The sequence below is a fragment of the Larimichthys crocea genome, chromosome III (assembly GCF_000972845.2).
Source record: "Larimichthys crocea isolate SSNF chromosome III, L_crocea_2.0, whole genome shotgun sequence".
In the NCBI taxonomy this organism is placed as follows: domain Eukaryota; kingdom Metazoa; phylum Chordata; class Actinopteri; family Sciaenidae; genus Larimichthys; species Larimichthys crocea.
This window is the reverse complement of record NC_040013.1, coordinates 13971749-13985581: the sequence shown is the minus strand read 5'-3', so window position 1 is coordinate 13985581 and position 13833 is coordinate 13971749. Positions and strand designations below refer to the sequence as shown.

Below are 13833 nucleotides of genomic sequence, written 5' to 3'. Positions count from 1 at the left end.
AATGTGCATATATGCATTTACAGTCATAACAGTTGTTGTTAAATGAAAAAAAATGAAACCTGAATGCTGGGGCTTGAGTAATGCATCCTGTGCTGTGATCTATGATAGAGTACACTGGGTTTTCTGGGAAAAGCTTGAAATTAAATTGGCCTTTCTATGCTGCTTGGCTGGAAATTCCAAAGCAAAAATCCCAAGATGCCGGAAAATGATGAATTCTATCAGTCACTAAGACCTGCCATGGTGTAAGAGACAATTTTCCATTACTGAAGTGGCAACAGATTTCAGCTTTTGAACAGAGGGAAAAAATCTTGTTCATGTAGTGCTATGTAAGGGCTTATCTGACTGACAGGTGAGTGTGTCAGGACTTAAAGCTAGATTGGGAAATACGCTATAGGCCAAACCCTGAGTACACTAGGGGGAGAAAAAAATATCACGTTTCACTGGTTGTTTAAGCAATAAAACAAGAAGAACAATCGTGTGCTGCTCCATCATAACCCTTACAATGTTGTTCTACAATCTGTGTTGTTCCATTATATCGATTTTTTGTCAGATAATGTCGAGAATAGAGAATGTAACAAATTCTGTATAGAGATGCTTGATATTGTATCACAATGACTCCCCTGTAAGTTATTTGCTAGAGAAAATAAAAAACGCATTAGCATCTAGCGTAGTTATAAGTACGTCCTAATTTGGCTGTGCAGACTATGCACCGTTTTTGTAGTCATGTACCAAAATATCACTGTGTGGTTTCCAGTCAGAGAGCTCTTGAAATTATGCACTTATAAAAATAAAACCTGCTTTTGTCTGTGAATTTATTCAGTCTTTTTTAAGCATGGTGAATGAAGCATGGCATTTCTTTCCATAAATCTCTGTGACAACCTTTTTTGTTTTGTGGATCTCCCTTGTTTCTTTGCTTCTTTTAGAACAGTTGTCATTGATAGCTTAACACGTTTCGGCCATGTTCTGAGCTGGCATCTAATTAGGAAGCAGTTTCCCAAAGTACTTGGATTAATTGCAATCAGCAGCAGGCCTTACAAATGTCAAGCAGGAAAGGCTACTGGTAAATAAGCTTCAAGGTTAAAAAAAAAAAAGTTTCATCAATAGAACTGGCCTTTGCTTAAAATCGGTGGTTGGCTTGTGTTTTAAGAACAACAAGCCAACCAGATATTTTTGTCCCAAAATAATATATATTATTTTATTTTTTCAACTATTTGCATTAAAAAAAAAAATAGTTATGTCCCACATTGTACATTTTTGGTACAGTTTTTCTTTAGGTTGCCTATGCAATAAAGCAACAACAGCTACAACCATACTAATACCACTCATAATAAACAATGTAATTCACTGTAGGGAGTTCCTTTTTTTTCTTTATCCATATATAGTGTGGTCAAAGGTCAGAGGTCAGTTACGGAATAGCAGTCTTTGAGCTGGATGTGATGCAGCCTTATGAGACATTGATCAAAGTGGACATGGACAACATAACCTAAAACTGACACTTAAAGAGTTGCCTCCAGTCCCATTATGTTGCCCTGCTGACCTGTGTGCAATCAATGTACAATATCAGTGTTTTTTGAATGAACCCAAATGTGACCCCTTCTACCCAAACAAACTGATGTTTACTGTGTTACTCAGGAATGGACAGTCCAAGTTTACTTCATGTCAGCTATATGGATAAACAATGCTTAATAAAATTAAATGAAAACTGAAACAGTTTAGAATGTTTATTTAAAAAGCATTAATGTAATAAAAAGTCACATATTTTAAAGCTTCTTATAGGGAAATTATTCATCTAAACATTGAATCAAATTTAAAAAAATAATGCTGACCTTATAGAACTAGATTGTCAAAAATGGCAGAATACATCCTCCCAGGCACATGCACTAAGTCCATATAACAGAGAAATGCAACTACTTTATCTGAGCTGGATTTAGTCATTTTTCCCTTCCCCTTTTTTCCCCCCTTTTTTGTCCATTGTGTCTTGGATAGGTCTCTTCTTCAGAAAAGAGATTTCAATCTCAAGGGGCTTCCTGCTTAAATTAAGGTTAAATGAAATAAAAGAGTCTATCAAAATTGTTTTTTTTTATGTTCTCTATGTAACTGAGATGACCTAAAATTAGCTAAAAAGATAACTCCACCTTGTGGCATTCTTTCCAAGACCATTTTTGAAGATGGTTGGTGGTTCAGTTGGGTCTAGGTAGGGATTTTGGTGTGCTTTAAGTTGTGTTAAGCATTCTGGTTAAGACTCATATAATCCAACACTATAATCCACCACTAGCCTATAATCCATCACTATAAGAATTCCTTCAAATTAAATTTGTCTGTCTTTTATGAAACAAAGTGTTGATAAAAGGCAGCAGAGAAGAACATATTCCCCTCATAAAGCTCTTTATACGATATAAAATCATAATGGACACCTTCCAGCCAATCAGAAACGACTATTTGCTCTGACCATAGAATAAGTGCCTTCTTATAAGTATGCACTTGATTTTACACAAGAACACACAATTTTATTCTTCTTCTAGCCATTTCTATATCGTCAGCCTTACAACACCAACAGCATGTACAACAAAAGACATAAAATAAACATTTATAGTGTATGGATTACTCTCAGCATGAGAACTTGTCAAATAGTGTGGTCTGCAGTTCCACTGTCTGAAAGGAGTGAGATATTCAGAGCAATGATTGCCTTCACTACATATTTTGCACATCTGCCTCGCATCTTCACATCACACTTGCCAAACATTGTATATCCAGGATGTTTACATAAAAACACAACAAAGTCTATAAATGTCGAGAAAGAACACACACATGTGCCAAGAGCATGTAACTGTCAAGATATACCAGTTCTAAGTCAGATTTTCTCCAAACATCAATCAGTCATTCTATGCCCCATGAACAACCTTCCCACAAGGGTTTGTACAAATCGATTCATATGTTGAGAATCCTGCCAACAGACAGACAGATGGAAAGAGACAAAAAAACAGATAATAAAACAAATATTTCTCACCTGTGAAGCCGGGAGGGCATTTGCAGGTGTACTGTGGAGGGGATGATGGCTGACTTGTTGTAGTGCATGTGGCTCCATTCAAACAGCTGTTTGGTTCTATCAGGCAGGCATCGCCTACATACTGACAAAACTCTCCAATCCATCCTGGGGCACAAACACACTACAGCAAAACAGCACAATATTTGTGAGATCAGGATACAGTATACATGAACTTATCAGCCCAAACCAACTAAATTTAGCACACAGAGGAGTCTGCGAGAGCAACTGTTTCGTTTTTACTCTACCGCCAACACATTGACTTTCAACTGAAACAATTACTATGAGCGTTAAGTTACTGATTTTCATTTTTAAGGATGTTTAGCATTCATGACATTGGGTGAATAGTATAGGAATCATGTAACTTTCAATCCTTGGAGAGCATGAATAAAAATGGAAATAATTTGCACACTGTTCATCTGAAGCAAACACACAACAAATAAAATGGTCGTTTTACCCAAATTAGAGAAGAAGCCCTACTTTCATTCCTACCTCATCTTATAGTTATCGGCACAGATAGCTTTGGTTTTTAGGTTTCAATATGTCAAATTTTGAGATATTTTCCTTTAAGATTTCCGTTCCACAACTCAATATGATGGTGAGTGGAGTTTGTGTTATTCACAGCATTTCATCGGTACCTTCTATTTCCAGAAAGAGTATCTTTGTTCTTCTAAATAATCATCACAGAGTTTAAGTAGCAGTATAAATTTAAACCCATGTCCATGGCTCGATACTATTGTGCACACTGGAAAAGTTTGACTTCAGGGTTTTCTGGCAGGAAGCCTTTTTTTTGCCAAAAGGCTTTCTAACACAAAGTTGTGAAAGGGTTTGTTTTTACCCAGGCCGCAGTAGTTTTGTTGCCGAAATCTATTCAATCTCTAAATCTAAAAATCACAAGCCAACACTGAATTTTAGTTTCATACAGGACACAAAGCCTAATTTCCTGTGTTTGAGCCATTCATCACCACCACGCCCTGCTCCCTACATGGACTTGGTCTCTATACTATGTCGCCTCCCTCCTAAAGAAAAGCTTTTTGGCCAAAAGCCTTTCTGGCGGTCAGCCCTGAAAGAAAAACGTCTTGGTAGAGTAAGTGAAAAAAAACGCTCTTTTCTTATTTGGGTGAACTGACCCTTTTAAGCTAGAAATGAACACTTTAACCTCAGCCATTTTTTTATTACAAATCCAATGTGCTGGAGTCGAGAGCCAAAAAAAAGAAGAAAAAAAAACAACTGTCAAATTCTCGTCCAAAAGGTTTGCTCTGTATGTCTAACGATAAAAACAGTTTTATGTGACCTCTAGTTTTATTCTGTCTGTTAAGAGCACCGCCATGACAGAGGGAATGAAATGAGCGAGTTACCTTTAATGAACTACCAAATGGTTTTTCCTACTCAAAGGAAAAGCCCATCAAGCACATAAATATAAATAAAAACATAAAAGGAAGAAATGGCCCATTTGCAGTGAGCAACACTTTTTGATTATGTCTGACCCCCACTGACACCAAGCATCTAAAAGTGGATTTTAGATTAAGAACACTCTCAGTGGTCTAATGGAACAAGACTGATGGAGAATAATTAGGAGCTATGGGGCATTACAGAGCAGTCTCAGGTGTTGTACAAAAACACAGATATTTGAGGAGACTGAGCAATAGAAAGGCAAATTAGACCAGAACCTGTCTGTCTGAGCAATGCGTCCACATACTCACAATGATTAATGGGTTAGAATTGGATTACTGCTGTCCAAAGACATCTTCTACCAGTGACGTTTATGTTATTCTCTTTGTTTCTTTATTTCAATTAATGACAGGTTTCCTTATGCATGGAACTTTAGAGACTGGAGATGGAAAGACGCTTTTATGCTGTGACATGCAGTAGCCTATTTTTATCTTAAAAACCAGATACGTTCAGTAGACCTCATCTATCTGTTTGCACTCTGATGTTTTATGGATCAATGCATCATTAAAAGAAATCAAATTATTCAGTCTTTGAAAACTATTACATGTTGGAATGTAAATGCTGTGCTCATGATATCTGATCCAGAAGTTGAAAAAGGCTGCTTTTCACTGGTGCCATCATGTCATACAAAACATAAGCCGATCACAACAAACGACAAATTGGCTGATTTCTTGCATTGCACACAATTAAAATAACAAATTAACCACATTATATGATTTTTTTAATCTTACAATGTAATACAAAGTTTAAAAAAAAGTCCTACTACTAAAACAAGAACATTATCAGATGTATTATAGCTCTGCTTATTGTATGAGTGTGCCCACTTTCTGTTTTATACTGTAGCTGCAGCATGAGTTATATTTTGTGGGCTTAGAAGTATTTCATTAAGACTGAAACACTGAATTACTCACCTGATACCCGCCAATTATCCTCAAGCACAATCCCTCATTTAGGCAGTTGATATTGAGCAGCCTGCAGTAGTCAATTATTTCTTCACAATTCTTCCCGGAAAACCCTCTCAGACATCTGTTAAGAGGAGGTCAGTGTCATCAAAATCAATTCACCCTGAGCCTTAAGCACTAATAAGCCTTTTTTTTGTCTTTTACAAGATACATAGGGTCATAACTTTGTTTTCTACACAACTGGTTCATGATACAGACGTTGGTGAGATAGTCTGCAAATCTTTCTTTCAATTTTTATGACCTGGAATGCCAAATGGGTGGAGTTAGAATATCAGGACAAATTAAGATCTATTATGAATCACATATAATACTTTACTACAGCTGTAAAAATCAAAGTCCTTATTTAAATGATTGTCTAATGTGGCAAATACACACCTTCCCGATAATTTTCATATACTGTATGTCATATACTGTATATATATACTGTATTTCAAAGTATGAGAGTGATTGTAACACCAAAACACTTCTATCTTGTCTGTTAAGAAGGTGTGTCAATTTATATGACAGTACAACTTTAATTTGAATACAAGTTCAGTCTAGAAGATCTGAGAAGCCTTGTGAAGAACTGTTCTAAGTTAGTCCATTAGTCAATTTCTCAGTGCTTGTTGGGGTCATACAGCTCCAGGACGGACAATATCTGTTTTTTTTGTTTTTGTTTTTGTTTTTAATGGAGCCACAATAACATAATTTACTTTTTTTTACTTTTACATTAAGATAAAATGCAACAGGTCCCATAATATGGTTCCCATGGTACTGAATCATCCAGTGTAACAATGTGGCTCATTGATGTTTTTAATATTTTTGGGACAGTAATAAAGCTGTATGACACAGATGAATAATTTATGTCAAGCTTTGGTTAGACAGACAATACTCGTAAGTAGGATTAATTCATCGCTGGTTTTGGTCTTTACATGGGATTTGTTGACAATAAGAAAAAAAAATATATATATATATTATCACCAGCCAAGACTGAAGCTTGAGGTCTGCCAGACAGGTATGTATTAGTGCTAGAGCTTTTAAGTCAAATGTAAATCCTAATCACATTAAAAGGATGAAAAAAGAATAAAAGACCCATTTTTATTCACTCTCAGTGGGAGACACACTGAAAAGACATTCCAATCATCTAGAAAGGGAGACTATGAGAGTGGCCTGTATTAAGAGCCCTGTATGTGTTTCACCTGCAGACGTAATCATTTCCCCTGGACACACAGGTGGCATTGTTGAGACACGGTGACTGGCTGCACAGGTTCTGCTGCTTCCTGCATGCTGGGACCACATTACCATCTGCACAGACACATTCCGAGGCCTGCACACAGAGGCAATACAAACCAGGTCAGCCGTCAGCTTGGGAAACCAGCGTTAGATTACACAAGGGTACATAAGATCACTAACTGTAGGAATAGTATCAATAAAAGATAGACTCAATGAGGTGATACAATTGTGCCTTGACTGATTCACTATAATTATATCATCAAATCTAAGCAGGCGGGTAAATCATAGGTTTTATATGTTTTAATATGAGTTTCAGAAATCACAAGAGGCTAATAAATGCTAATGGTCATGTAATACAAAGTTAAAGAGATTTGAATTTCACATTAAGCTTCTAGAAAAATATCTATGTCAAGCTGCTGCAATATCAGGCATTATTTTGATTAATGTCCCTTTTAGTCGGCTGTACTCTGGTATCCTTAGGTGGGTTGTGAAAATGTGTAGCACACTTTGCAAACTGTAATGAACAAAACAAAGGTCAGAGAAAGACAATTAGACCATTACTGTAGTTTCTCCAGCGTATCCCCGAGAACATTAGAAACACCACTGCCTTTGCAAAATGTATGACCACAATAGCATTTTCAGTGAAAGGTGAAAATTGCAGCAGGCATCCAATTACAAAAAGGTTCTGATGAGAGACATATCAAACTGGCACTTAAGTATGCCCTGGGTCATTCAATCAAAATGCTGGAGGAAGCAAACACTCTTTCCCCATAGCTCATCTTCAGGAGTAAATATTAATTGCTGCTGCAGCCTTCAGAATGAAGCCATTTGATCTTGTTTCAAGACACTACATTAATTTCCATGTGCCATTTCTTGTTTATGTCCCACTGAGATAAAACAAATAAGGGAAATTAAGTCCTCACACGCTCCCCTGCAGTGCAAATTTGTTCCTCCCGACATGCGTATGACATGCAATCGAAGTCAACTCGGGAGTCACAGTAAAGACCCCCAAATTTTTCTGGGCAATGACAAACAAATCCGTTGTGGCTCTCCTCACATACGCCACCATTTAAGCATGGATTTGGATCACAGGGGCCTTTCTTCTTCTCACAATGTGGGCCTGCAAAATAGAAAAAACTATTTCAGTTTTACTTGGATTATAGAAATTGTATTTATATCTAGAAACTACAATATTTAAACCCCTGCAAACATGTGTTCTATAAACTCTGTAAACTATTAAAACCCAAGTGGTAAACATGATGGGACAGGTACAGTTTTAAGAAGTTTATGCCTTACAGACCTGGCTGACGTGACTATAATTTACAGAGGAATGGATGATTGACATGTTTAATCAATAATTACATGGGGCAGAGGCATAATGAGGTCTACTTCGTCACTCTGCATGTATACAATATAAATAAATATTCTTACAGTTAAACTAGACTTAACTGTACATTGAATCCTGTCGAGCAGAACCTAAATATCCATTTCAGAAATAAACCACACCAACTGGAAAATCATTAAAACCACCAAGAAGAAAGACGATATGGGAAAGTGAATGAAAAAGTTATTTACTGTAGTTCATGGTACTGCACAGTACTGTGCCTGTTCATAGAGTAACATCATTCATCTTTAAGCAATTCACTTTAGGGAAGCCAAACTTACAGTGAAAAAAATGTTCTGTACAGCTAACAAACCTAAAAATAAATTATTAGGTTTGGATCACCTAAAAATGCATAGCTTTCTGTGAAAGCTAGAAATAGGGAGTTGAGTGAGCGCTGTTATGGGTTTCTTTTTGTTGTTGTTTTTTGCTGCCTCCATCTCAGGGTGTGAAGTCAGGTCTTCTGTAGTATTAATATAAGGAGCCTTTGGGTCAGCACCATATAGACATGTAAGAAGAAGGTTCAGGTTCAGTGTACTCCATACTGAAGTAGGGGGAGACAAAAAAAAAATCTGCATATATATATATATATATATATATATATATATATATATGGCAAGTAGTAGAAGTAATCTGATAATTTTCTCTACTGCACTTGATTTACCTTACTGGATTCATGGCTGCTGTCTATTTCCATTATATTTATTTCTATTGTATACCTTTTTTTTTTAAATTCAACATTAATTTTTACTGCTTATTTTAGATATTCCAATACATTTTGTCACTGAATGTGTAGTGACTGCCTCTGAACATATATCCATGTGAGGATATAGCAAATCTGTTTACATCATAACTCATACATACACTGTATTATGTCCAAAGAGGTGTAACATACTAGGTTTCCCCCAGTTTTATTATTAATTCTTACTGTATTATTAAATATTTTTTGTGGTTTCAGTGCACAATATTTAATCACTTTATTGAAATGAGTACAAGTTCAAAAAATATGCTGCCATTTTATTATTACTGCTGCTTCTAGACTTAATTACTTTCATATACTATATGATACACAACAGTTCAGCATACTGATCATTACAGATGATGAATGAGTTCATACAGACAGATAATACAACAGTTCCTAACTCGTAAAGTATGATATTTCAGTCCTGTGTGTGCACAAAAATAAGTTGATACCTCTGTACCGAATACAGTAATACAAGCAAAGTCGTCATGGAGATTTATAAATGATTTTCATGGAGGATTTTCATTGAACTCTAAACTGCAACCTGGTTCTTAAGTATTTCTGAGATAAACTAATTCTAAACTAAGCTGTAGCCAGTAGTTTCCTAAATACCGCAGTGCCACAACACTTTCACCACTACCAGCTTAACCAGAGACAGAGTAATGCCGTAGTGACATTGTATGCAAAGGATAAAATTAGACTGAATTCACTGGAGGTTCAAGGTGAAAAAAATTTGATGTTATTCCCTGGTGAGGGTTTTCATTTTTGTGTTCCTCACAAGGTGCCTACACATTTATCTTTCCAGTGACTCTTTCTTTGCATATTTTCTTTAATCCCCCTGCTGATTCAAGTGCTCATGTCCCAGAGGCTCCTCATAGCCTCCTCTGTGGGCATCAATCTTACTGTGTACAACTTCAGGGCTTGCTTTTTCCTCAACTCATTTTCCACAAGAAATTGAGTTTTCATAACAGGTCCACTAAAAGTTACACCAATACAAACTAGCATATTTTTAGGAACACCTCCATCTGTCACATACATTTATGACATAGATAATAGTTGTAGCACATTCTAAACACATGAGGAAAAAAAATCCTAATTCCTGTTTACCTAATATATTTTAGTTTAGGTCTTGCATGGTTTAGTATAATTGGCTCTATTTTTATGATCATCTGTATTTGTGCTGGCGTTTATGTCTAACACAGATCTGTTCAACTCCAACACCCTTATCATTGCAGTGATTATGAACTACAGCAGTCTAATATTCATAAAAATACAACATTGTGTCAGTATCTAATTAAATTGTTCAACAAGGGTAATGACTGTATACATGGTCCAAATTAAACTTTTTAAAATTTGATATTACTACCAACAAGATTACAAAAACAATTAACACCTCACACCAAATGGAAATGGCCCCATAAAGATGGTAATGCCTTGCAACAAATACCCTAGAGGTAGTGCAGAGGAGAGTCAAATCAAAAGAAAATCTCATTTGAAACGTCCCATGAGTTTGGCTCATTATTCTGTGCGCATAGACTTTGGCCTATGAGGGCAGCCAGCGCTGGAGCAGCCACTAACTTCCAGTTGATTAATGAGGCATCTGCAGCAGGGAGGTAGAGGAAGCACAAGCTCCACAGAACTCCCAAGAAGCTGATGCGACAGCAGGACACCATGACTATGCGAAAGCACCCAGTGGAGTCCGCTTACTTGAGAGAGCAGTAGCAATTAAAGCAAATTAGATAAAACCTGCAAAGGCAGGCGGTGCATGTAACTCACCACTCATCTGTTTCTGATGTGAATTATATCCATTTTATGTTCAAAATCAGAAAATGGCAACACTTTCACTATCCCACTCGTTTTCTTGAGTTTTACCAATTGTCTTTTTAGTCTAACAATTGTCTTATTAGTCATTTCTTGAACAAGTGAATGCCATTTTCTGTTTTTCAGGTGCGTGTTAGATCATCATCAACCTAAAAACCCTTCGTTTATCATCCGGCGATGATTTAGCCTCTTGAGACAATGACTAATGTGTGACCAACAAATATCCAGGCCAAGACCTCATCTCATCATCAAGTGCGATTAGCAACTTCATGCACAATAATGACGAAATAAGACTTCTCAGCTTATCTGGATGAACAATGATCTGCATATGAATGATGTCATTGTCAGATGATAGTCGATGGGTTGCAAGATTGTATTTTAACCAGTCCACTCCATCTCTACTACTCAAACATGATTGGTGAATACTATTCAGACTACAAATAGAAACTACAACTCTTCCGATGCCAAATTCTTGGTCCCTTGACTACAGATTCCTTATTCATAAAATATAATATGTGTCCTTTGATTATAAACATTCAGCTTTCAGTTCAGCATACTTTTCTTATTTACTATGTACAAGAAGATGAAAGCAAAGCGATATTTAATGTTCAATAATTTCAAGGTTCCTCTACCCCACCCATTCCACTCTCGGCACGGGACTTTCCTTCGCTACTGTATAGACTTAATCTTCTCTTGCAAAACTGGATACCAGACAGTGTTGGAAGTAACCTTGAAACCACTTCTCCAAAATAATAAGCTGAAAGCATGGGCTGGACTCGAAAGGCAAAGCTATGACACTTCAAGAATGCTGCCAAGACAAATTGTGCTCCAAACAAAACAATGAATCAACGTGAAGAGCCACCTGGAGTTTTTACTCCAGAAAGTTCATTGCAGGCTTGGTTTTACAGCAGACAGTGATATCCAGGGCAACCGGAGAAGTATCCAGGTCTTGTAACCCATTTGTGTGTGATACCCATTAACCTAACTGTATGTTACTGGAGCAAATGAGACTCATTAACTAAATAATGGCTGAAGCAGAAATGTCTCATAAACAATCTCACCAGATCATGAGTGCCACCCAATGCTCGTACACTTAGACTTCACAGTCTAAATCGCACAGGAACACAATTTAGAAAATGAAAAAAATATTTTCCAATTGTGTATTAATGATTCAATTGGAGAGGTTTTAGAATATTGACTTAGCTAAAGTGGCTATTGTAAGCTGAACAGACCACCAAACCGGTGCATATAAAACACACAGGGTTGGTGGTCTCTAGTGATTTACAAATTTGATTCTGTAAATCATTACAGAATCTGGAAGAAATGAGAAAGAACAGACATCTGATGCTGAACACCATAAATTAGACTTTTGGATCTGCTTCATCTTCAATATTAAAAACTGAAACATGAAAAAGAAAAACTGAGTGCTGTTGTGTTTGAGCTATGCCATTTTTTCTTTTTTTAGCAAGCTCATAGAAGTCCAGGATCAAAGTTCTGATTTAATACGCTCAGCATAAACAATATACAATAAATCCTGTTTTAATTGATTGCTGTAAACCTTTGTTTTATCAACTGCGACACGCTCAGTTAGCCGGGCCGTTTAGCCCTTGCTTTTTACAACAGCATGTCACTGGTCGTAACATGAGGTATTTGAAGTGGCTGCATCATATATTATGATGACAAATATAACGTCAAGTGGAATCAGGTTTGAAGCCCACAAGGAAATGCTGATCTTTAAAAGATATATTGCTTTTGTGATTCTCCACTTTGACCTTCTCCAAAGATAGTTGCCCCTTCGAGGCAAACGACATGTGTGATATGGAAATGGGATGCAGCTAAAATCTTCCCCACTGCCTTTGGTAAATAGCATCATGAGGAAATGATCGGCTGTCTATGATTCACCTCTCAGGGATCAAAATTGTATTGAGATTCATAGATGATGTATTCATTCTCTTACTGTAGTGACAGATACTATACAGTATATATTATATCAACATCGAGCTGAATAAGAGCTGCTTACCAGAGAATCCTGCGTTGCACATGCATTTGAAGGAGCCAGGCAACACTCGAACACATGTCCCATTTTCACAAATTCTGTCACAGTTTTCTTTCCCGACGATTTCAGAGCAGTTAACCCCTAAAACAAATGGCAATTCAGTTGACTACTACACAGAAACATACAGAGGATATGTCCTGATTATGAAGTTTGTGTTCATGAACAAAGCCACAGCTGATGCTATTTATTTGAATTTCTAATTTTAAAAAAATGAAAATGAGATCAGTACTGTAGATAGAACTGCTGGAGAGAGAATGTGTTGACTGTAAAAAAGAAGTCATTTAGTATGCAAGCAGTTTTAATATTAATTCTGTTTGCTTTACATGCAAGTGTCTGGCTTTATGCTGAATAACATTGACTTGATGTGTTCAATAAATACAGAATTGAAAAGGCAGCTTGCATTAAATGTTTTGTTACTTTTATATTCTTTCAGTTACTCTTAAAGAATCGGATTCAGTCAAATCTCTGGGGAGATGGTGTTCTTTTATTCAGACTCAATACATCACATAATATCTGATATAAAGTTATTTCATTGGACAACAGAGGTAAAAAATAAAATAAAATAAAAATAAAAATCAGTTAAGTGTGGTGAATTATCAGATGTTTTTGATCTGGCTCTAATTCAAGAGAGAGCCAAACAAATGGGATTTGTGGGTTTTGTCCTTACCTGTAAAATGTGGAGGACACAGACATTTATATGTTTTGTGGTTTGGATCTGTGGATCCATTGCTCAAACAGACTCCTTTGTTTTCACAAGGGTTATCCAAACAAGCATCAGACTTTTCACAGAACCTCCCAGAGTAGTGGTGGTGGCATCGACAGTGGTATGCACCTTCCCAGCGGCCTGTTTGACAAATACCGCTGCCCGAACAAAGTCGAAGCAGAGGAGAAGCCTGACAAAGGTGTGCTTTAACAGACACATTGAGCCTTAAGCCAAGCCTGCACAGCTGCATGTCTCCCTCATGCAGAGCGATGAAGTAATGATGACCCGGGACTAGCCATTTGGCCTCAACCTGTTCGTTTTCATTTATATTGTCAGGGAAAAGAAACTGATCTTTTATCAGTCCATTTGTGGAACAGCTTTCAAAGTTGTCTTTTGGCACACTGAGGAGTCTGATGCCATATGACTTTAGCGTTTCATCAGCAGACATCAGCAGTTTGTCT

At 36.8% G+C, this 13833-nt stretch overlaps 1 protein-coding gene across 1 annotated transcript in view; it reads right to left on the bottom strand.

Moving 5' to 3' along the window:
• LOC113745709 (fibropellin-1-like) overlaps positions 1-7783 on the bottom strand; it is a 23378-nt gene extending 15595 nt beyond the window's left edge. The window contains exons 1-4 of the mRNA XM_027278505.1: positions 7593-7783; positions 6636-6763; positions 5407-5521; positions 3008-3167 (exon numbers count right to left, since the gene is read on the bottom strand). Of these exons, the coding sequence (XP_027134306.1) occupies positions 3008-3167; positions 5407-5521; positions 6636-6763; positions 7593-7640 (451 nt within the window). The 5' untranslated portion in view covers positions 7641-7783. The remainder of the gene's footprint in view (positions 1-3007; positions 3168-5406; positions 5522-6635; positions 6764-7592) is intronic.
• Between the last annotated feature and the right edge of the window lie 6050 nt (positions 7784-13833).